The following is a 25811-nucleotide window of genomic DNA, read 5'->3' on the forward strand; positions in this document are numbered from 1 at the left end:
AGCGGTTGCCCAACCAGGTTTTAAATCCAGGCAGGTGACTCCATGAAACACGGCTTAATAAATGAAGTAGCATATGAATTGATTCTTAAAGGATGGATAGATTTGAATAGGTAAGAAATAATGAAAAATTTATACTGGTATTTATACTGGTTGAAAAGTAAAACTGAGGATAAAGAGATAATTAACATAGATTTAAAAGTGAAATCAAAAGGTGATGGTACAAGATATAAGGAGAAAAACAGGTTAGAGTAGAGACTGGTAGATTGGAGAGGCTGAGAACTGACTCTAAGGATGAACACAGCCTTTGTTAGTAAGACATAAAATAGAGTGGTTCTTACAGTAGCCATCAACTTGTCATATAGTTCAAACAATGAAGTAGAAAACATCATATCTAAGATAGCAGACAACTCTGTTTATCAAGAGTGAAACCTTTGTAGGCACCAGTCAACGACTGGTTTCTGAGTAACCCAGCGTGATCTGCTGTGCAATCTTCTTATTTTTTACAGTATTTATAAAAACTAGGCGACCCAATACAAAGGATGCAAATAGGAATGAGGTTTCTAGGTCAGCAATAGCTCCATGTCTCCATGTTTTGTGACTCAAGTATGCAGTGTCTCAGCAACAGAGTCTTACTGTCAAGTTCTGGACGGTAATCAATAGCATTGGCAATAGGTTGTCATGTTTTGGGTCTGAGATCTCACTAGCTAACAACTCCCAATGGGAAGAATACATTCCTGGCTCTGGCCTTTGTTTTAATTTAATTTTTAAGATTGATTTTATGTGTTTTGCCTGCATGTATGTATGTGGTATATATACATACATGTAAGAGCTTGCTGCTCTTACAGAGGACCCAGGTTCAGATCCCAGCACACATACAGCGGCTGACAACTGAGCGAGGGATCTGGTATCCTCTTCTGATCGTGTGAACATCAGGTGCACCTGTTCCATGGGGCTGAACATTCTGCATTCTCTTATTCTCTGCACCTCTGCTTTCTCCTCCTCCACCCAGTTTAACCTTCCTGTTCAACTACTCTCATTTGACCCTTTCTAAAACTACATCTGTCTCTTCTAACTAGACGATTAAGTAGTGATCCATAACTGGCCACAATGCAGAGAATAAGAGAATGTGGGATGTGTCCCATGGAACACAAATACCTCAGTTCCTCCTCTCTAGACTCATACATTGCTGAGAGGGTGGAAAGAAGGCAAGAGCCAGAGGCAGTAATGATTGCGAGAAAACTGTGTCTCCTTGCACATGTGTGATGGGGCAGCTACACATATGAACTCATAGCAGTTGTGACAGGAAGCACAAGACTTGTGCAAGCCCAAGAAAGACCAAATCCCAGTATGGAGGGAGGAGCTGGGCGTCAAGTCCCACCCTAGCCAAGGAACTACTTGAGCTGTTGAGAGAGGAAGAGTCCGTTTTCTCTAAGTGTGCAGCCCGTGCCAGAAGGCGGCTATACAACCAAATTATTTGGGAAGCATAAATTATTTTTGATGGGTTTAAAAAAAAATACAGTGTTGAATGTGCAGGCCATGGGGGAGGGGATCTGGAAAAACTTGGAGGACGGGATTGAATATGATCAAAATGCCTTGAATGGAATTCTCAGAGAAGTAATGAAGTATTTTTTAAAACTTATTTTTTTGCAGCAAAATAAAATTAAAGTACAAGAAAATAATTGAAGAAATAAATCTTTGACCTATGCTAAAATATTTCCACCTAAAAAAAGCACTTTAAATGATATTTAAAAATCAAGCTCCCTTCCATCGCTTCTGAAAGTAAGGAAAACCCATCATCTTGTAAGAGGACGAAGGCTGAGAACCGGTGCCACAGCCTTGAATTAGCACGCGGCTGCCCGAGGCTGCGGCTGCCTTAGAGGCCCGCAGTGGAAGAGGAAGATGGAGAAGGCTGTCCTTGGCTGTCCCTGCAGAGCTGGAACAACCACAACCACAGAAAGGCAAAACCCTTCAAACGCTGCGATCCTGTGAAGCACATACAAAAGTCCAAACAACAACAAAAGAAGAAGATCTCATCTACAAGAACAGAGAGACAGACAGACGTACAAGCTGAGAAGCTAAGGACAGTGGTCTTCAGTTCTACATTTGGAGAGGCTTTAACGAAGAACGAGAAAGGCTTTCTGTGCGATTGCCCTTAACCCCAAACTGTCAAGAAGCACAGATGAAAGTGTCACCAAACTGAACTCACACTGTTACAAAATCTGCAGGAAAGGAAGTAATTAGGAGTGCACTCACCAGAAGAAATGAATGGCAGAATTAGAACCCCACTGAGTATCAACTACTAGGAAAAAGTATCCAACATAAAAATCATAAAATCAGGAAACTGAAATATGACCATGAAAAGGTTTATTTAAAACAAAGCAAGTATAACTGAGGGTAATAAGATATAGTTGTTCAGATAAACACCAAGCAGAAAAGAGCACTTTGTTTAAAATAAGACTTTGGATGGTTGAGGAAAGAATTATAAATTGCTAGATGATGAAGGGATTTTCTTAACTTTTATTACATTTGATAAATGGAATTGTAGTTATGATGTCATTTGTATATTCTAAAAAGTAAAACTTAACATTTGATTTAAAATATGTCATTATGGAGGGGGTTGAATTTCATGAAGTTAGTGTAGGAAACATGGAATGCAACAAATCTGAGTGATATGAAACTCTAAAATTAAAACGAGTATGCATTGGATATTAGCTTTGTTACTAAAATATCAAATACAGCCAAAGAGACATTTCAAGTATGGGAAGATGGCTCTGAAGGGAATAATCACACTGAACACAAACCTTACATCAACAAGCAAAGCAAAGCTCACCTTCCTTCGGGCTGACGGCAGCAGGAAGACTGCTCCAGTCAAGGGTCCAAGCAGGACAAGGGTGCGGAGAAAACATGGCTTCAATGCCTTTTTCCTAGAGAAGGAAGGAGGTTCCAGGTTAGTGAACTGATAAAGCCCTGTTTTCTATTTTTCTACACTGACAAAGGCAATTAAAAGTAATCACATGTGCACCAAAATATTTAGTGATATAAAAAATGCAAAATGTTATAAAAAATAGAAAATGCCATTTTAAAATCAGCACATTGCTATTATCTTTTAATTGTGGCAATAAAAGTAATGCTGAGAACATTTACAAGTAATCAGCCAATAAACATCCAAGGCAGGGGCTGGAGAGGCAGCCCAGGAGTTAAGAACATTTGTTACTCTTGCAGAGGACCTGGGGGTGGTTCTCAGCACACGTGGTCGCTCACCATTGTTAACAACACTAGTTCCAGGGAATTCAATGTCTTCTGATCTCCTCTAGTACCAGGCAATCCTGTGGTACTTACATAGACATGCAGGCAAAGTACTATATGCATAAAATAAATGCTGTAATAGCAAAAAGTCACTTGAAAATAAAATTTTATCAAAATATATTCATAAACTATTAAAAATTCTGACTTTCCACTGTTCATGAATGTCTCTCTTTATACATGAAAACCATCTATTTAAACTGCAAGCTACATTTACTGTACCTAAAACCTGCTAACATAACTCACACATCACCCTATCAGTTTATCTGATGGTAGTATCTCTATTTGATTCAAAAAACTTAAAGAATTGTTTTTTATTTCATTAAATGTGTCTGTTAGGTCGAGCCCCGGGCTACCTTGCCAGCAGAGTCTTGCCCAACACCCGCAAGGGCCCACACGGGACTCCCCACGGGATCCTAAGACCTCTGGTGAGTGGAACACAGCGCCTGCCCCAATCCAATCGCGCGGAACCTGAGACTGCGGTACATAGGGAAGCAGGCTACCCGGGCTTGATCTGGGGCACAAACCCCTTCCGCTCCACTCGAGCCCCGGGCTACCTTGCCAGCGGAGTCGCCTGACACCCGCAAGGGCCCACACAGGATTCCACACGAGATCCTAAGACCTCTAGTGAGTGGAACACAACTTCTGCCAGGAGTCTGGTTCGAACACCAGATATCTGGGTACCTGCCCTGCAAGAAGAGAGCTTGCCTGCAGAGAATACTCTGCCCACTGAAACTAAGGAGAGTGCTACCCTCCAAGTCTGCTTATAGAGGCTAACAGAGTCACCTGAAGAACAAGCTCTTAACAGTGACAACTAAAACAGCTAGCTTCAGAGATTACCAGATGGCGAAAGGCAAACATAAGAATCCGACTAACAGAAATCAAGACCACTCACCATCATCAGAACGCAGCACTCCCACCCCACCTAGCCCTGGGCACCCCAACACAACTGAAAATCTAGACCCAGATTTAAAAACATTTCTCATGATGATGATAGAGGACATCAAGAAGGACTTTCATAAGTCACTTAAAGAATTACAGGAGAGCACTGCTAAAGAGTTACAGGCCCTTAAAGAAAAGCAGGAAAACACAGCCAAACAGGTAGAAATCATTAAAGAAAAACAGGAAAACACATCCAAACAGGTGATGGAAATGAACAAAACCATACTAGAACTAAAAGGGGAAGTAGACACAATAAAGAAAACCCAAAGCGAGGCAACGCTGGAGATAGAAACCCTAGGAAAGAGATCTGGAACCATAGATGCGAGCATCAGCAACAGAATACAAGAAATGGAAGAGAGAATCTCAGGTGCAGAAGATTCCATAGAGAACATCGACACAACAGTCAAAGAAAATACAAAATGCAAAAGGATCCTAACTCAAAACATCCAGGTAATCCAGGACACAATGAGAAGACCAAACCTACGGATAATAGGAATTGATGAGAATGAAGATTTTCAACTTAAAGGGCCAGCTAATATCTTCAACAAAATAATTGAAGAAAACTTCCCAAACATAAAAAAAGAGATGTCCATGATCATACAAGAAGCCTACAGAACTCCAAATAGACTGGACCAGAAAAGAAATTCCTCCCGACACATAATAATCAGAACAACAAATGCACTAAATAAAGATAGAATATTAAAAGCAGTAAGGGAGAAAGGTCAAGTAACATATAAAGGAAGGCCTATCAGAATTACACCAGACTTTTCACCAGAGACTATGAAAGCCAGAAGAGCCTGGACAGATGTTATACAGACACTAAGAGAACACAAATGCCAGCCCAGGCTACTATACCCGGCCAAACTCTCAATTACCATAGATGGAGAAACCAAAGTATTCCACGACAAAACCAAATTCACACAATATCTTTCCACAAATCCAGCCCTTCAAAGGATAATAACAGAAAAGAAACAATACAAGGACAGAAATCACGCCCTAGAACAACCAAGAAAGTAATCATTCAACAAACCAAAAAGAAGACAGCCACAAGAACAGAATGCCAACTCTAACAACAAAAATAAAAGGAAGCAACAATTACTTTTCCTTAATATCTCTTAATATCAATGGACTCAATTCCCCAATAAAAAGACATATAGACTAACAGACTGGCTACACAAACAGGACCCAACATTCTGCTGCTTACAGGAAACCCATCTCAGGGAAAAAGACAGACACTACCTCAGAGTGAAAGGCTGGAAAACAATTTTCCAAGCAAATGGACTGAAGAAACAAGCTGGAGTAGCCATTTTAATATCGGATAAAATCGACTTCCAACCCAAAGTTATCAAAAAAGACAAGGAGGGACATTTCATACTCATCAAAGGTAAAATCCTCCAAGAGGAACTCTCAATTCTGAATATCTACGCACCAAATGCAAGGGCAGCCACATTCATTAGAGACACTTTAGTAAAGCTCAAAGCATACATTGCACCTCACACAATAATAGTGGGAGACTTCAACACACCACTTTCTTCAAAGGACAGATCGTGGAAACAGAAACTAAACAGGGACACAGTGAAACTAACAGAAGTTATGAAACAAATGGACCTGACAGATATCTACAGAACATTTTATCCTAAAACAAAAGGATATACCTTCTTCTCAGCACCTCACGGGACCTTCTCCAAAATTGACCATATAATTGGTCACAAAACAGGCCTCAATAGATACAAAAATATTGAAATTGTCCCATGTATCCTATCAGACCACCATGCCTAAGACTGATCTTCAATAACAACATAAATAATGGAAAGCCAACATTCACGTGGAAACTGAATAACACTCTTCTCAATGATACCTTGGTCAAGGAAGGAATAAAGAAAGAAATTAAAGACTTTTTAGAGTTTAATGAAAATGAAGCCACAACGTACCCAAACCTATGGGACACAATGAAAGCATTTCTAAGAGGGAAACTCATAGCGCTGAGTGCCTCCAAGAAGAAACGGGAGACAGCACATACTAGCAGCTTGACAACACATCTAAAAGCCCTAGAAAAAAAGGAAGCAAATTCACCCAAGAGGAGTAGACGGCAGGAAATAATCAAACTCAGGGGTGAAATCAACCAAGTGGAAACAAAAAGAACTATTCAAAGAATTAACCAAACGAGGAGTTGGTTCTTTGAGAAAATCAACAAGATAGATAAACCCTTAGCTAGACTCACTAAAGGGCACAGGGACAAAATCCTAATTAACAAAATCAGAAATGAAAAGGTAGACATAACAACAGATCCTGAAGAAATCCAAAACACCATCAGATCCTTCTACAAAAGGCTATACGCAACAAAACTGGAAAACCTGGACAAAATGGACAAATTTCTGGACAGATACCAGGTACCAAAGTTGAATCAGGATCAAGTTGATCATCTAAACAGTCCCATATCACCTAAAGAAATAGAAGCAGTTATTAATAGTCTCCCAACCAAAAAAAGCCCAGGACCAGATGGGTTTAGTGCAGAGTTCTATCAGACCTTCAAAGAAGATCTAATTCCAGTTCTGCACAAACTATTTCACAAAATAGAAGTAGAAGGTACTCTACCCAACTCATTTTATGAAGCCACTATTACTCTGATACCTAAACCACAGAAAGACCCAACAAAGATAGAGAACTTCAGACCAATTTCTCTTATGAATATCGATGCAAAAATCCTCAATAAAATTCTCGCTAACCGAATCCAAGAACACATTAAAGCAATCATCCATCCTGACCAAGTAGGTTTTATTCCAGGGATGCAGGGATGGTTTAATATACGAAAATCCATCAATGTAATCCATTATATAAACAAACTCAAAGACAAAAACCACATGATCATCTCGTTAGATGCAGAAAAAGCATTTGACAAGATCCAACACCCATTCATGATAAAAGTGTTGGAAAGATCAGGAATTCAAGGCCCATACCTAAACATGATAAAAGCAATCTACAGCAAACCAGTAGCCAACATCAAAGTAAATGGAGAGAAGCTGGAAGCAATCCCACTAAAATCAGGGACTAGACAAGGCTGCCCACTTTCTCCCTACCTTTTCAACATAGTACTTGAAGTATTGGCCAGAGCAATTCGACAACAAAAGGAGATCAAGGGGATACAAATTAGAAAAGAGGAAGTCAAAATATCACTTTTTGCAGATGATATGATAGTATATATAAGTGACCCTAAAAATTCTACCAGAGAACTCCTAAACCTGATTAAAAAAAACTTCGGTGAAGTAGCTGGATATAAAATAAACTCAAACAAGTCAATGGCCTTTCTCTATACAAAGAATAAACAGGCTGAGAAAGAAATTAGGGAAACAACACCCTTCTCAATAGTCACAAATAATATAAAATATCTTGGCGTGACTCTAACTAAGGAAGTGAAAGATCTGTATGATAAAAACTTCAAATCTCTGAAGAAAGAAATTAAGGAAGATCTCAGAAGATGGAAAGATCTCCCATGCTCATGGATTGGCAGGATCAACATTGTAAAAATGGCTATCTTGCCAAAAGCAATCTACAGATTCAATGCAATCCCCATCAAAATTCCAACTCAATTCTTCAACGAATTGGAAGGAGCAATTTGCAAATTCGTCTGGAATAACAAAAAACCTAGGATAGCAAAAAGTCTTCTCAAGGATAAAAGAACTTCTGGCGGAATCACCATGCCAGACCTAAAGCTTTACTACAGAGCAATTGTGATAAAAACTGCACGGTACTGGTATAGAGACAGACAAGTAGACCAATGGAATAGAATTGAAGACCCAGAAATGAACCCACACACCTATGGTCACTTGATCTTCTACAAGGGAGCTAAAACCATCCAGTGGAAGAAAGACAGCATTTTCAACAATTGGTGCTGGCACAACTGGTTGTTATCGTGTAGAAGAATGCGAATCGATCCATACTTATCTCCTTGTACTAAGGTCAAATCTAAGTGGATCAAGGAACTTCACATAAAACCAGAGACACTGAAACTTATAGAGGAGAAAGTGGGGAAAAGCCTTGAAGATATGGGCACAGGGGAAAAATTCCTGAACAGAACAGCAATGGCTTGTGCTGTAAGATCGAGAATTGACAAATGGGACCTAATGAAACTCCGAAGTTTCTGCAAGGCAAAAGACACCGTCAATAAGACAAAAAGACCACCAACAGATTGGGAAAGGATCTTTACCTATCCTAAATCAGATTGGGGACTAATATCCAACATATATAAAGAACTCAAGAAGGTGGACTTCAGAAAATCAAATAACCCCATTAAAAAATGGGGCTCAGAACTGAACAAAGAATTCTCACCTGAGGAATACCGAATGGCAGAGAAGCACCTGAAAAAATGTTCAACATCCTTAATCATCAGGGAAATGCAAATCAAAACAACCCTGAGATTCCACCTCACACCAGTCAGAATGGCTAAGATCAAAAATTCAGGTGACAGCAGATGCTGGCGTGGATGTGGAGAAAGAGGAACACTCCTCCATTGTTGGTGGGATTGTAATCTTGTACAACCACTCTGGAAATCAGTCTGGCAGTTCCTCAGAAAATTGGACATAGTACTACCGGAGGATCCAGCAATACCTCTCCTGGGCATATATCCGGAAGATGCCCCAACTGGTAAGAAGGACACATGCTCCACTATGTTCATAGCAGCCTTATTTATAATAGCGAGAAGCTGGAAAGAACCTAGATGCCCCTCAACAGAGGAATGGATACAGAAAATGTGGTACATCTACACAATGGAGTACTACTCAGCTATTAAAAAGAATGAATTTATGAAATTCCTAGCCAAATGGATGGACCTGGAGGGCATCATCCTGAGTGAGGTAACACATTCACAAAGAAACTCACACAATATGTACTCACTGATAAGTGGATATTAGCCCCAAACCTAGGATACCCAAGATATAAGATAAAATTTGCTAAACACATGAAACTCAAGAAGAATGAAGACTGAAGTGTGGACACTATGCCCCTCCTTAGATTTGGGAACAAAACACCCATGGAAGGAGTTACAGAGACAAAGTTTGGAGCTGAGATGAAAGGATGGACCATGTAGAGACTGCCATATCCAGGGATCCACCCCATAATCAGCATCCAAACGCTGACACCATTGCATACACTAGCAAGATTTTATTGAAAGGACCCAGATGTAGCTGTCTCTTGTGAGACTATGCCGGGGCCTAGCAAACACAGAAGTGGATGCTCACAGTCAGCTAATGGATGGATCATAGGGCTCCCAATGGAGGAGCTAGAGAAAGTAGCCAAGGAGCTAAAGGGATCTGCAACCCTATAGGTGGAACAACATTATGAACTAACCAGTACCCCGGAGCTCTTGACTCTAGCTGCATATATATCAAAAGATGGCCTAGTCGGCCATCACTGGAAAGAGAGGCCCATTGGACTTGCAAACTTTATATGCCCCAGTACAGGGGAACACCAGGGCCAAAAAGGGGGAGTGGGTGGGCAGGGGAGTGGGGGTGGGTGGATATGGGGGACTTTTGGTATAGCATTGGAAATGTAAATGAGCTACATACCTAATAAAAAATGGAAAAAAAAATGTGTCTGTTAGGTTCTTTCCTATGTCATACTTTGTTCATTTAAAGCCAGGTGTAGTGAAACGCTGCTTTACTCCAGCCCTTGGGAAGTGAAAGCAAGAGGATCAATAGTTGTAGGCCAGCCTGAGTTATGATGCTATCCATCTCAAACCAACCAACGAACCAACAACAAACTCACCAAAAGCTGACATTTATTCAATCTATAGACAGTGGCATGGCAACCATAGATGTATGTATTTCTCTAATCACAGAATGTGAGTCCACATCCCACAACATTAAGTGACCACTGTGCAGATATTATCATCTACAGGAAACCTATTTGAAGGAAAATTTATAGCCAGGGATGCTGTGTACATCTTTAAGTCTTAGCACTACAAAGTCCAAGGCAGGAGGATCACCTGAACCCACAAGTAAGGAGGCCAGAGTGGAAAACACTATGAACTTCCATCACTCGCAAGAGAAAACAAAATATATCAAGGCAAGTAAAACAGTAAGAACTGCTGGTAATTCACCTTTAACTATAACAGTTACTCATGAGATTACTTTCCTTTATGAAAACTCATTGAATTTGGTTACCAAAAGAAGAACAATCATTGTTACTAGGGATACAGATGTAATTACAGATGTAGAAAATTAAACAACAGGTCTGTCTGAGGTCACTCTTCTCCTTTCTATGGCCTTTACTCTGACTTTGTTTCTACTCATTTTCAACCTCATTCCCACTTTATGGTCTTTAAAAAATACACCATATTGAGATACTACAACAAAATGTACCTTCCTCAAGTATACACACTTTGGAAAGTAAATTGAGGTATTTTTCTATTTACCTTTAAATCACCAATCTCCCCACAACACAGGCTCCTGCCATTGCAATCCTTGGCCACCTCCCAGAACTTAAAGGCAAGACCAGACTGTTGAAGACATCACACACTTCAGACCCAGGATTTGGAGGAGCTAAACTAGAACTAACGCAGAAGCCTCCTCCTTGAGAACTAGCTTTAACAGTATCTGTGTAGGAACCATGCAAACTGTGAGGGAGAAGTCACCAACGGTTCTACTCAGCTGTAGAGGCACGAAGCACAAAGATGGCCTGCCTGAAAGATACGCACAAACGCAATAGCAGCGTATTCAGCTTGTGGTTACCCAACACCTACCTAATTGGACTTAGGGTCTGCTCGATGGTAGAGAACCCATGCCTAGCACTGTAAGCAGTAAACTGAGGTCATGAATGCTACAGGAGAACCTTACTGCTCATGTGAATTCTAAATACTTACTTAACCTTAAAAACCACACATCAGGGTAACCTCACCCCTAATCAAAAAAAAAGCTTCTTTTTGTAGCATTTGAAGACTATTGCAGAAATCCAATCCTGGTTGATACAACTCCAATGTAATGCCTAAGGCTCAGGGAGCACTGAAGGAGGAGCAGGAAGATTGTAAAATGTAGGAGCTAGTATATTTTCTTCAAGATAGCGTTTTCTATATATGGCAAGGAGGCTGTATCTGTGAAGTCAAAACAATTTGATTACCAAAACAAGACCTGCATAATGACAATCAATTGACAAGCCAACCACAGATAGGCCCTATCACTAGAAGAAAGCCTACAGGTAGTTATGGCTGCTGAGAGAGAAACCATCTCCCCAGGAACAAGTCTCCTGATACGTTATCCAACCCAAGTGGACATCCCTAAACACATACACATATAAGCAACATTAAATGGATTCAGTGGAGTTTTGTTTTGTGTGTATGTGTGTGTGTGTGTGTGTGTGTGTATGCATGTATGCACAACAAGATTAAAGGCCATGAATTTGAGAGCTGGAGTAACACACACACACACACACACACACACACACAACTGGAGAAGAGACAGGGAAGGCAGGAATGATGTAAATACAATACTCATATATGAAATCTCAAAAAATTTAAGTTAAAAAAAAAATGAAAGCATGACACTTATATGAAAATGGATGGAATGGAGACCATCATGTTCATCAGAATAAACCAGACCAAGAAACAGTAACTAAATAAATAACCAAAATAAAGACAGAAATCAAAGTTCTGTAACACAGGAAATTTAGGTCAAAATGACCAGATAGGATGTCCATTTTGGTTCACACCATGAATATTTATTTATTTATTTTTTAAAAAAGTACTACTTTAAACTATGTATTTTGACTTGAAAACAAGACTAGCAGAAACATTATTTGGTAAATAAAGACCTGACTAGCTATAAATAAGATGCATAATCGATGATGCCAGAAGATGATTTATTAGTTGGGAAAGTATGCTCAAAGGGATTTTTTTTTTAAAGAAAACTGTAATAAAACAAGGTAAATACCATCAACTTGGTCATAGTCGGTCTTGGTCCTCCTATAAATAAAGGGTCACTTTGCTCATCTACAGCTGCTACTTCATCAGAATTCACAGGCTGTTTCCTTGCAGAGTTCAGCAATTCTGGTAAATACAGAAAGTAGATCCCACACTTGGAAGCTGCTGTTTTGACTTTTGGCACTTCCTGAATCCTCTGATACCAAGAGGTTAGTAGTGGAAACTGTTCCAGCTTCTCTGAAAATTTCTTGCAGATAATTACCTGTTTAAAAAAAAGGGGGGGGGGTATTTTAGAAATATATAATATGATTTTTATGTCAATGTTAATGAAGTATCACATATCATAAAACTTACACATCTCAAAGGTACAATTCAAATGAACTTTGGGAAAGTCAAATAACTGTGCAAGTACCATCACAATCCAGTTCTAGGACACCACAACGCTGTAACAGTTTGCAGTAAACTTCTGGGCTCACAACTAGTTGCAGGTAGCCAGTGATCTCTTTTCCAAGTTTATAACGATGCTTCTTATACAAGTTAATAAAATCGTAAGAAGTATTTGTGCTTTTCCATTTAGCATTATGTCGCCAACACTCACTCATATAGCTAAGCTCATTAAGTACTTTGCTTCCTTTATTAATATTCATGGTGAGGAACCACTGTAACTATGTAACTGGTAATTCAGTAGTTGAGGGACACTGGCATGTTTCTAGGTATTGCCTATCAGGAACTGAACTGGTAGGTTAAAACTATTCAATCATTCTCTACGGTACTTGTACCACCTTAGATTCCCATTGTGAAGATTCCAAATCCTCCAGTTTTAATTTCTGTTTATTGTTACTCTTTGTGTGTGATTACATGTGTTTGAGTACAGGCATTTGCTTGTTACCCACGGCAGATGTGTGGAAGTCAGAGAACAACCCTCATGAGTGTTTCCTTTCAACTGAAATCTGGAGATAAACACAGGTCATCAGGCTGGCGTGGCTACTCCTTTTTCCTACACAGCAAATGCTTTCTCCTACCGAGCCACTGTGCTGGCCCCCAGTTTTTCTCTTGCCAACATTTCTCATTGCCATAACATTCTAGGCATTCATAATATTAGTTCTTCATAATAATGTTCTTTTTCCTTTCCTTATGATTAATGACAGTGAATACCTCGTATTTGTCATTTGCATATCTTCTGTGGAAGTGTCTTCTACGGCTTTACTCTTCACTACTGTGATATTGCTGAAGACATTACGAATGCCATCAAGCACAGAAAGATGGAGCTGGTGCCTAACTTGATGCTTCGTGTCTACCGGCTGGCACTCTTGGTGCTGGGACATACTCTGAATGCTACCAGAGGGGAAAGGTCACCAACATCAATCACCCAGCTACGAACAACAGTAACCTGCTTACAGAATACACCAGTACAATCGTGTCATGGGAACATCCAACAACTTGTAAAAATTGGACGTAAGGCTCACTCCAGGAACATAGCAATAAAACAATGACTAATGACATACTGCTATACCCGTATATTAATGCAACAACAAGCCATCACTAGAGAAGTTTCTTTTTGTAGTAGGTGGTAATTAACACAGACACTCACTACAGGACAATGGCAGAGAGTGAGACTTTGGAGCAGTCAGCCCTAAATAGGATGTCTTTATCAAACCCCTCCCCTCAAGGTTCAGGGATCTGGGCAGGCAGGAGGTGGAAATATGGTAACAGGCAGAAGTTGTAGGTGACTCCAAGGAGACAGCATTGTTTTTAGAAATGACAGTGCTGATGCTTATGAGTCACAGAGCCTGTGAGAGGATATGTATTCATATTCAAGATCAGCACAAATCAAGCCAGATGTAATCCCAGCACAGAGAAGAAAAAGTGAGCACAATATCCCCCCTTCTAACCAAGATGCTATTTCCCAGAGTGACTGGTAGAGGTATACCAAACACACTCCGGACAAGTCCCAGGACCAGGAACGGTAGACCAACACCAAGAGGGTTTCATGGGTTTTGTGTGCTTTTTGCTTATTTGTTTTGTATTGTTAGTTTGTTTGATGTTTTTTAAATTTGTTTTGATTTTTTTTTGATAGATTAAAAAATGAAGTTGGGGAGGTTGGAAACAGAAAAGTTCAGGAAGAAGTCGGGGGAGTACAGAGTATGATCAAAACACACGGTGTGGGAAAAATTGTAAGCATTAGAATAAACTTACAATAAAGAAAGAAACAGCTAAACTACAAAATGGACAAATTTCTAAATAGATACCTTACCCTAAAAGTTGTATATGATTATAAAAAACATAAAAATACTAATCGTCATATATCATTAGGCAATTGAAAATTAAGATGGCACCTCTACATAGGTATTAGAATAACAAAATTCCAAAACACAACACAAGAGAGGGTGAGGATGTGGTGCAAGAGAAACTACTTGGAAAGACAGCTTGTTAGTTCCTTACAGCCCAGTGATACTGTTATACACATGTGAAAACACTCACAGCTTATTTACAGCTTGTATTAAGTTCATCCCATTGCTGGTCATAGTTTAATCCTCTCTCTAATCACCTTCTAATTTGCACACATTTTCAACTATAAATCATGGCTAACAATACATTCCATTGTCTCTGGCTTTCATTACATCCAGGAGGGTCTCAATATACTAAGTATAGAAAGCTAAATGGACAGTGCTATATGAAAACCAAACATGTTAATATATACTTATAAATATCTCCAACTGTTTAATGGAAAAAGCAGTAAGTTGAGCTTTAAGCAAATTGTGTAATAATTTAAATTTATCACAATTTTATGCCGATAAAGTATCCACAGTCATGGTATTTTTAGTAGTAAAGGAAATTTTTCAGCTTAGTAGAGAAATAGAGAATAGAGCTTACAGCCCCATTTTGATTAATAACTATCTAAACTTGCTTTTCTTTAGTAAAAGTTATCATCCCTATAGTATACCATCATACTTTACATTTTATTAGAAAATAATGTAAGTACATACTAACAATGAACATGCTTGATGGGTTAAGGAGGAGATTCCACGGAAGCAAAAATTTAAAAAAAATAAAAAGATTTTTATAATATAATAAAAATATTTATTAAGACTGGAAAAAGGTAGCTATGGCAGCCTCTGCGCCTATATTTTATCCATATTCTGATTTTGTTTTCCAAGGTCTCCTAGTCAATCATAATCTGAATCAATGGAAATTTCCACGGATAAATAATTCATGAGACTTGAGGAAAATGTGTGCTAGTCCTCAATACCTTATAAAATGTATTATTCATTTTGAATTAGATTAAAATGTTTAAAAAATGCTATCTATAAGACACTGTGGGAGCCAAAAAATTTATACTTCTTTATAAAATCCTTAACTGCCTGGAAATAAACTAGGTGTTAAGAGAATTGAAGTTAAAACACAGAAAAATAATCCCACTCTTTCATAAACTCACAACTCCCAAATAATGAGAACCAAAGGTAGTGAGAGCACTGAAATGTCAAAGGACATCAGAGTCCCACATTTAGAAGGGTCAGGGACCATGCAGACAACACAAAAAAAGCAGATGAACAAGGGAAGAAAGTCAGTTCAGGACCCAGACAAGAAAGTAAGCAAAGTGCATGAAATGGAGAAGAAATCTAAAGACAAAAGAGAAAAAAAATCAGCAAGAAAACTGAGACTATAAACAAGAACCAAACAAATTCTCAAAATGAAAGGGTCAATTCATAAAACACAACCTCCCCCGAAAAAAACTCCTAAAACCCACAAACCGTAGAGAACTTTACCAGGGACTAGAGCGACGATGGTTAGTTCGTGGGTGAAGTACTTGCTCCACTAGCAGGAGGACCCAAGTTCAGTTCCTCAATGCCATGTCTAACACCGGGCACAGCAGTGCGTGCCTGGAACCCCAGCACTGCGAGGACAGACCGTGGAGCTTCCTGTTTGACAAGCCAAATCTCACTAAGGGTCAGGCTTGGAGACTGTCTCGAAAAAAGTACAGTGACTGAGGAAGAACCCAATGCCACTATTTAGCCTCTACACTCCTACACACATGCACATATCTACTCACATGCTCCCAGGAAGATACCACACACACACACACACACACACACACACTACTCCTCCTCCTCTTCCTCCTCTACCCCCCCCCCCCCCGCGCCCGCCCCCCCCCCCCCCCAATCAACAAGACCAAATGAGAAAACAAATGTTTAATTTCAGGGACAGAAGACATATCAGGACAATGATAAATTCTGATGTGTAAATATGACCAAAGCTTCCAAGATATATAATGAGAACAAACCCAAGAGTAAAGATAAAAGGCTCTGAGATAAAATATAAATGCATAGACAATTCGTTCAATAAAACTGTAACAGATTTCTTAAACACAGAGAAGGCGACAGCCATCAAATCAGGAGGCAGCTAGAATTCCTTAATAGTAGTGACCAGAAAAGAATCTCTGTGTAACAGCTCAGTCAAGATTCCCGCAAATGCAAAGCAACGAAACAATACCAACGCCTACAGGGGAAACACCAACTCACAGAGGGGCAGAAGCATCAGAATCAGGAGCAGCTCTACAAGCCAGGGAATGAAGCAGGCAATGATCCAGGTCAAGCCCTGAAAGGAGAGAACTGTCAACCAGGAGCTCCGTAAAGAGCAATCTTAGCTTTTGGAATGGATGGAGAAATGAAAGCAGTCCAAGGAAAGCACCAAGTGAGGCAAATCATGGCCACCACAGCAGCTCTGTGCAAGCTTAAACTTACACGGAAGAGAAAGAAAGGCAAGTTCCCACGAGGCAATACGGCCAGAGGAGATCAAAGAACAAGACATCAACTGCGTTGAACACAGCTGACTGAGTCTGAGCAGGAGAAAAGAATACAGGTAACGATAACCCAACCAATGGGAAGAACGAACCAAGGAACTAATAATTCTCTCTCAACGATGACTTTATTTGCAAACGGATTCACCTACTAAGAAGATGCGGACTGATTAGATTAAAAAAAAATAGTATGTGTTTTCTCTTTTTCTTTCTTTTTGCAAGAAACACACTTAGATGGCAAAAATGGCCAGACACTGAGTCAAAGGATGGGGCTCAACTGACCAAGCAAATGAGCTGTGAGCAAGCTGGCGTGAGGACTTTCCTGTCTGATAATGCAGACTTCAAAGCAAAGCTTAACAGAAGAGATAGGAGAACAAGTACATCGTAACCAAGGGACTAGTCCATCAAGAAGATGTAAGAATCTTAAGTACTTTAGCACTGAATCAGAGTTTTCAGTTTCACGACGAAGAGCACAAATGGGCACTAAGGTACTGATGCAATGGCGGCAGCAGACTTTAACTCTCACCTTTATTTCCAAACTAAAAATCAGCAAAGGAACATGAAAGCTAAACTATACCGCAGTATAAACTGGTTTCAACAGAGAACTATAAAATATTCCATCTAACAAATAAGGAACACACATTCTTCCGAGAGGTGCATGGAAACTACTCTTAAATTGATCCCATTATAGGCCACAAAGCAAGAGCTCATAAATTTAAAAAAAAAAAAAAAAAAAAAAAAGGAAAAAAAAAGTATCAGACCACAGAGAAATAAAACTGGAAAGCAACTACAAAAGAAATCTCAGAAACTACAGGAAGAGTTGGAGACTGAATGGTACACATTCGAATAAACAGGATCGTTGAGGAAATCTGGAAGATATTAAAAATTTTCTAAAATCAAAGAAAATATATATCACATTTTGCCAGAGTTTCTTGAGATTTCCCTACAAGGAAAGTTTACAGCTACAAAAATGAGAGAAATCTTGCCTACTCAAGCATCCAACTCTAGGGTTTAGAAACAGAGGAAGCCAAGCTAAAATGCACTAGATGGCAAGAAGTTGTAAGATGAGGGCAGGACATAACAGAATGGAGGCTCAAAGCACACATACAGGAATGACCACATTAAGATACGGTTCTTATAAGGAGTAGCAAGATGGACAAGCTATTAGTCAAGCCAAATGAAAGAGACCAACAGCAACAGAATGAGAGGTGAACAGGGAGCTATAGGAACATGATCAGCACTGCTCCAAACCAGACGATCATTAGGGAATACTGTGAAAGATATAGTCCAAAAAGCTGGAAAATCTAGAAGAAATGGGCAAGTCTCTGTACTCATTTGAATGTCTGTTACTCAAGCTCTAGGGGATCCAATACCCTCTTCTGACATGGATACCTATATATACATACCAATATGTAGGCCTACACACACACACAATTTAAAAATCTTTATAAAATAATAAAAATCTAAATTACTGGAAGAAAAAAATTTTTTCTCAAAAGTACCTACAGTGGGAAAGAGAATCAGAAAATTCAGCCATGGGAACCCAGCCGTGGTGAGAAAGCTCAATTGAGAACTCAGCTGACTGCCTTGACTTCCCTAGTCAGTGTCTGCTGGATGTTGTGAGCATACATGATGATGTCAACCCTGTTTCCATTTGTTATTTTACCTGGAAGCCTTACCTAAGGAGACCTTCTGCTCTACCCCGGACTCTCCCTGGCTAACTGCCTCAAAGGGGTTTTCCAGTCATTTCTGCTGAATGTTTTCAGCACTTGATTTGATGAGTTTTGCTATCTGTGTACTTGCCTGCTACTTGCTACATATTCTTCTATTTACTTACTGTAGACTTAACAAACTCACTCATTTGAAACTGAAAATATAACACCCTTAGATCTTTCCCTGGACCACACAAAACTGAGTGTGAGTCACGAAAGCAGAAAGAAAACCACAGAGCAGAAAAGGAGATTTTAAGAGAAGAGAAAAAGCAAGGGTTGAGGGGACCAGCAGCTCTATGTGACATGAACGTGGGAAGGCACTACTATGGGAAGGAAGGGTTTGGGGGTGGGGAATGGGAGAGTCGTCGTGGAAGGAGGATCAACACGGACAATGTATGTGTGGAAGTGCCATAAAGAAACCTGTTACTTTGTATGACAATTGCAAGTAAACAAAACTATGACACATTAAAATTAGACATGTTTTCTTTTCTTCTACTCTGTTAATCTGTTATTTTTAGGTGGATATGATAGCTTCCCTTCTATTTGAACATGAACTGTAATTGAATGACAAGAACTCCTATTAAAAAGAAGGGCGTGGGATATATCTTGTGGTAGTTAGCTTACTTAGCAGATGTGGGGCTCTGAGCTCTGCACGTCAATTCATTCCTTTTTAGTTCATTCATTACAATTTCTTCCAAATACTTAATATACTTCCTAATAGGGGAGGTCTAATCAATGAATCAAAGGAGTGGGACTAAGAATTCTGTACTTTATCCATTACTCTTACAAGTTCGAATAGGACAGGGTGCTGCCAGGCCTCTTCCATGAGAAAGTCCCAGAGCACTGGAAATCAACTGTGTGGCTTAGGACCCCGCACTGCAAGGAGTGGAGCAGGTCCATAGCAACACCTCGCACACCACTATCCTAGACCCCTTACAACGTCTGCTCAGCAAAACCTATGTCTCTAACCCTCCCCACTCTACTCATCCAAACCTTGACTTAGCAAAATCTATCTCATCTTTCATGCCCCAACCTTAAGTCCAGGGCTAATTACCCTGACCCTGGCTTAGCTTGACACTCGTAATGCAAATTCATGTCTTCATTACTGATCACAAACTTGATCCTGATTCTGATGTCCTGCACTCACTCCAGCACAAAAGTCTGGCAACATATCTGCTCTAAAAATGACGAATCCATCACTCAAAATGACTCACAGGAGGAAAATATGACAGAAACAACATCAAGGCTTTTGACAAAGAAAGATGAAGTCCTGAAAAAAAAAGTACAGATTAGGAAAAATACAAAGGAATAATGGAAAATATGTTAAATGTCATTAAAACAATGGGCTGTGGATATAGCTTCGCTGACAATGCGTGCTTAGCATTCATAGAGCCCCAGGTTTGAGTCCTTCCTTCACTGCGGACTGAGCTGTAGTGGTACACACTGGTAACCCCAGCACTTGGAAGGTACAGGCAGAAGATCACGAGTTCAAAGTCATCCTCCGCTACATAGGACGGATGAGTCTGCCTCAAAACCACATAACAGAAAAGGATAAGTACATATTTTCATCTTGTTTCTTAACAGTTTTTTAAACTTATTATTATTGTGTGTGATAGTGAGTGTGTTTCAACACAGGCATGTATGTGCCAAGGCATGTTTGTAGATGTCACAGGATGGCTTTCAGAAGTCTGTTCTTTCCTTCCACTGTGGGTGCCATGGATGGAATTCAGTTTGTCTTCTGCCTTGCACAAGGCACACGAATTTATCTGCTAAGCCATCTATCTCACTAGCCAGAATTGCTCTATTTTAAACCTAGTGTTCCTTTGCAACATCAGAGTTACTCAGTAATAGTCAAGTTGATATCCTACCTGATTAGAGATGGAAAAAATCCAGTCAATTAGAAATACTTTGACTTTGATTAATCCCAATCAGGTAAATAACATTTAAATTTATCTAAAATGAAATGCAAATCACCTGAGATGAATAGGGCCACCTGGAAGATCTAAAGTCACCTTCATGCAGGTGAATCCAATTTGTCTTTTGCTTTCTTGAATTAAAAATCAAATACTCTTATTTTCCCTGTAGCACTTACCATTATTTTATATAAATATTATTTGTTTGTTTACTTGTTCATTTCTTCATTTCCCTAACTAGAAAATTAGCTCCAGTGGAGTCAGGGATCTTAACTGCCTTGATCATCACTGTATTCTGAGTACTTACAAAACTCCCGACAAACTCACCTTCAATAATGTTTAAAATGAAAGTGCCTCTGTAAACTCTTGAGAAATTAGAAATCATGAATACTATGCCGCTCATAATGTATAACCACTCTAAAAAAGTCTTTTCATACTCATAAAAGGGAAGAGTCAAGGATAAATGAAACCAAAAATCTTTTGCCTGGGAAAAGACAGCCAGAGGACATTTAAAATACCAGTTAAAGCCTAAACAATTCCCAATTCTACCTCCTTCCATGTTGTTTAATTCTGAAATAATTTGCTTGTCATTCTTGTTTCATTTCACCTTGGACAACAGAGACAACAGAAGAGTCCTTAAGAAAGTAGCAATTTCTCCATACTGTACCAATGCCAATGTACAGGTTTTCATTAGAAGTCTAATGATATATAAACAGGATTGATATATAAACAGACTAAAATCTGGTTTCTGGGTCTCTACTAGGGAAAAAGGGAACATGCTTCAAATTAGGAAAACTGCAGCTACTAAGAACCAACTAGAAGGCTGCAAAAGCTAGTCTCTTATGTTCGTGATAGTAAATCACCCGGTTCTTTTTCCACAGAGGACGAGACAGGTAGGTATGAAAATAGACAGACAGATAGGCAAATAAACTTTACTAGGAAAGAAAACTTTACATGTAAATTTTCCCACATCATTGAAAAGCATGCAGTCTTACAGAAAAGTATTCAAATTAGAGGGAAAAAAATGTGATTTGATAATACCCAGTATAATGTTTAGCATTTTAATTGACTATTTTATTAAAAAATAAAGCTGACAATTGTTCTTAATTTTTAGTCATTTTTTTGTTTTTTGAATTGGAATTTATTTTATAAAGATAAACTTAAAATTAATAATAATATCAATTACTGTCATTTAGTAACTAAAAATTAACCATAATGCAATTCATCCTTTACACTGATCCCACTATAGAGTGTGCTAATCAGATTTTCATCACTATGAGAAAGTTACTGAGATAATAAACTTAGTAAGACCGAGGTCTATTTGCCACACAGTTCCAGAGACTTCAGTCCATGGGCAATTGAGCCTGTTATCTGAACCTGTAGTGGCAGGGAACACTGCAGTGGGAAGGTGTAGGGAGGAGACCTCATGCAAATAAAGCAGCAAAAGGAACAGAAGGCGCCACCACGCCTGCATCCAGCTAAATGGCACAGCCACTGCCGCAGCTTCCTTCCAATGGGCCCCACCTAAGAGCTCTACCATCTCCCAAGTAAGTTACAGGCTGGGGACCAAGCCTTCAACACATGCACCTTTGGAGGGAAGACAACCAAGAACCTAAGGATAGCCTCCACTTTACAGACAGGAGATTTGCTGAGACCCAAACACAAAGCCAAGCAACTTATCAAACTGAAACGCATAGTAACATGAAGACTGAAGACACATCCTTACCAAAAAGTGGTGAATACAGGGCAAAAGCACGATGTCTGCCAAAGTGAAGTACAGTCCTTCTGCAAACACGTGCTCCAGAGGCGGGAGGTCGGCGGCTTTTGCTTTCCTGATGTGAGAAGGCTCCCTGTTGCTAGCAGCTGCATCTTCTTGCACTGTGAGCTTTGAGAACGCCACCTTCAGTTCCAGACTCTTGGAGGGAGCAGCCAAGTCTTTGGGTGTCTTCTGTGCACTTGCCTTGCTCTTTGCTTTCCCCTTCCCGGAGGGAGGCTCACTGCCAGCAGCCTTCTGTTGCTTCAGCTTCTGTCTTCGGAGTTTGTCATCATTGTGTACTCTGACAGGCTCACTGAGCTTCCTCTCGAGCTCTAGGATTTCTTCAGGGATAGTTGGGGGATGCTCAGAGGACTCTTGGAGAAAATTCTCAACAGCCAAAGGGATGGTGAGTTCACATAGCCTGGTCCACTGACTAACCTTGAAAACAAACAAGATGTGAGCAATTCTCCCCTCTTAACACATCTTCAAGAAAATTAGCTATTACTGGGAAATAAGACTGGTTCGAATAATTTAAGGGATGGGCTAAAGCATCCGTGGGTGCTCAGATTCTGTGCTATATTCTGTATTTGGACAATGCAGCTTCCGTGTTCCTGAGTCTTTACTGAGTAAGTCATCACCCTGTCCCCGTGGTGGTTTGAATGAAAACAGCTCATATACTTGAATACTTGGGCCACAGCTGCTGGAAGCATTTGGGAAGGATTAGGAAATATGGCCTTGTTGGAGGTATGGCAGCCTGATCATGCTGGGTTTTTGGTTTTTCTTTATTTTTCAAGACTGTGGTAGACTTTGGACTAGGAGAGCAGCTGAATGCTGTAAGACAGGCTTAGCAGGCAAACGAGTAGGAACTTGGAATACAATCGTGCTGAGAGCAATGCAAACTATGAACGCCCCAGCTCAAGAGGTTTCAGAGGGAAACAATATTAGCAACTGCGCTAGAAACCATTCTTGAGATATTGTTTTGCTCATAAATGTGGCTGCTTTATGCCCTTTTCCTAAGAACCTGTCTGAGGCCGAATTAAAAAGTAATGAGACAATTTTTCTTGGCTGAGGAGATTTCAATGGAGGCTAATACTATGTTCCATGGTTATTAGTAATCACTGCTAAGTTGATCTACAGTGAAAAAGAACAAATGGGATAAAAAAAAAAATACAAAATGTCCAGCTGGAAGGGAAAAGAGCACCAGGAAAGTTAATGTTGCAACTAAGGCTAGTTTGTGCTAAAAAAGATAAGGACAGGCCCTATGCAAAATGGAATACAAGAATTGCCCTTTTAAGCTTCTGACTTAAAACAAGAAAACACTTGAGGAATTTTTTGCTCCCAAATGCAACGAAGGAAGCTTTTGCAGATGTAGTTCAAGGAGGAAGCCAGCCTCCATCCCAGGCGGGGAGCACATGGTCTGACTTTGGCGTTATGAAGAATACAAGAGTCAATGAGTCTCAAAATCTTCCTCTTTGGCTAAAGAGCGGCTGAGGCCCTGCATGGAAGCCTCGAGAGAGGCTGCTCTATAAAGCTGTGAAAGTGAAGCCTGGATTATGTTGGACACCCCAGAGCCATGAGACACCTGTCAAGGAGCGTTATAGACACTGGGTGGAACGAAGGGAAGAGAGAGAAATGAGTTGCAATCCTCTAGGTACAAAGGTGAAGCCATCTAAGTCCTTTGACATTGGAAATGGAACTACAGTACCTGGAATTGGCTTCCTGTGTTTCAGTCTTGTATTGGTCCAGTATTTCCTCACTCCCTTTTGGAATGGCCATGCAAATTCTGTGCTATTGTATGTTGGAAACACTTAAGTTGCTTTTTGACTTTATATGTGGCTACAATTAAAGACTGCCTAGAGTGTCAGAAGAAACCTTGGACACTGAAACAGTATTGAGACGGAAAGACCATGGCGACTTAAGAAGTCGGCTTACAAGCACTTTGCTTTGTGATATGGCCACAGGTCTGCGGGGAAGAAGAAGCAGAACTGGTGAGAACGAACCCTATAGGCTCATGCATTTGGATTCTTGATCCCAGAAGCTCTAACTGTCTGGGAAGGCTTGGGCGGCTTGGCCTTGTTGGTGGAGGTGTGGCACTGTGACAGTTTTGAGATTCCAAAGGACTCAAGCTATTCCCTGTAAGTTCTCTGCCTCATGGTTATGTCTCAAGATAGGAGCTTTCGGCTACTGTTTCAGCACCATGCCATCAAGACATCCCCAAGGCCTTTAAACACTCCTCAGGGCTTACAAGGCCTTACTACTCATTTATGAACATTTCTTTTAAAGGTCCTAAAAATAATGAAGGAGGAAAACCTTTGTTATTATTATTATTATTTTAAAATATGTTTCCAGACTTCATAAAGCACATGTTAAACTCTTTTTCGGATTGCCCTGTAATGATGCCATGAAAAGAACTCAACTATCCAATAATTGCCAATGGCAACTTAAACTCATGTTGGAGTAACTGTTATTACTTCTACTTTAAATAGAGGAAGAGACCTTATACTTACTTCAGCACAAGCTTTCAAACAAGTCTTTTTAAAACCCAGAAGTTCCAAAATTTCCTTTCTTGAGGGCTCAGCTTCATAGGATTTTTGGATTATGTGTCTCAGGACAACAGCAAGGCCTGCCCTACAGAAAACGTCAGGTTGATCTACCACTGCAGGCAAACAGCAATTCTGGACAATCGGAGGGAGCGCCTGCTTTGAAATAACCTGTATTTCCAGGTCCTGGGGCAGTGCCTCTTTTAGGAACGAAGTGTCTGAAGTATCTGTACTTTCTTCAGTGAGGACTAAGCAAACGTTAAAGACCTTGCATTCACAGTATGATAGTAAAAACAAAGTTACAGACGTGTGGAGAGGAAAGATGCAGCCTTCTGTTTGGTGAGAGTACTCCAGGTACAGAGATTCCTCCGTAGGACTTTTCTTAATGCCTTTCATCTTCTGTTGTCATTGGGTCACCTAGAACAAAGATCAATATGGTTATAGGCCTTCAAGCGCAACAATTTAGAAGCTAAGAGATGAGTGTTTTTCAAAAAAAAAAAATCAATAAGAATTTATATGTAAGAATTTTTACTTCTAGGCTGAACAATGGCTTTCAAGAGGAAACTTTCCCCACTCTGCATGGTTACATACTTTTAGGGATACGCTTACAATGAGCAACCTTGGCACTATGAGATAGAAACTGAGTACTCTTTTACACCCGGTTCCTGGGCCATCATTTCTCGGTCTCTCTGTAGTATAAGCACAGAACCTGCTTCATGCCATTTCCACTGCTGCTGAGTCACCGTCACTTCAGTTGCCCTCAATGGCCTCTGTCCCTCCTGCCCCACAACTGTTAAAACTGGATTCTGCTACCTAGCTAGCGCAAGCCCTGTAGCATCTTTCCATCTCACTGCAATAACAGTCCAGCTTTCTACAGTGCCGTAAGCAGGCCTGGACTTAATCCTTTTATGTCTCCTGAGTTCATCTTAATTTTTCTC

At 39.9% G+C, this 25811-nt stretch overlaps 1 protein-coding gene across 3 annotated transcripts in view; it reads right to left on the minus strand.

Moving 5' to 3' along the window:
• Gstcd (glutathione S-transferase, C-terminal domain containing) overlaps positions 1 to 25811 on the minus strand; it is a 110290-nt gene that overhangs the window by 77986 nt on the left and 6493 nt on the right. For all 3 annotated transcript variants that reach the window (XR_003954372.1, NM_001356309.1, NM_026231.3), the window contains exons 2-5: positions 24841 to 25290; positions 22304 to 22771; positions 12165 to 12416; positions 2831 to 2924 (exon numbers count right to left, since the gene is read on the minus strand). Coding sequence is in view for 2 of the 3 variants with exons in the window: in NM_001356309.1 (NP_001343238.1) it covers positions 2831 to 2924; positions 12165 to 12416; positions 22304 to 22771; positions 24841 to 25269 (1243 nt within the window). In the remaining variant the exon portion in view is untranslated. The remainder of the gene's footprint in view (positions 1 to 2830; positions 2925 to 12164; positions 12417 to 22303; positions 22772 to 24840; positions 25291 to 25811) is intronic.

This window comes from Mus musculus, chromosome 3, assembly GCF_000001635.26.
Source record: "Mus musculus strain C57BL/6J chromosome 3, GRCm38.p6 C57BL/6J".
Classification (NCBI taxonomy): Eukaryota; Metazoa; Chordata; class Mammalia; order Rodentia; family Muridae; genus Mus; species Mus musculus.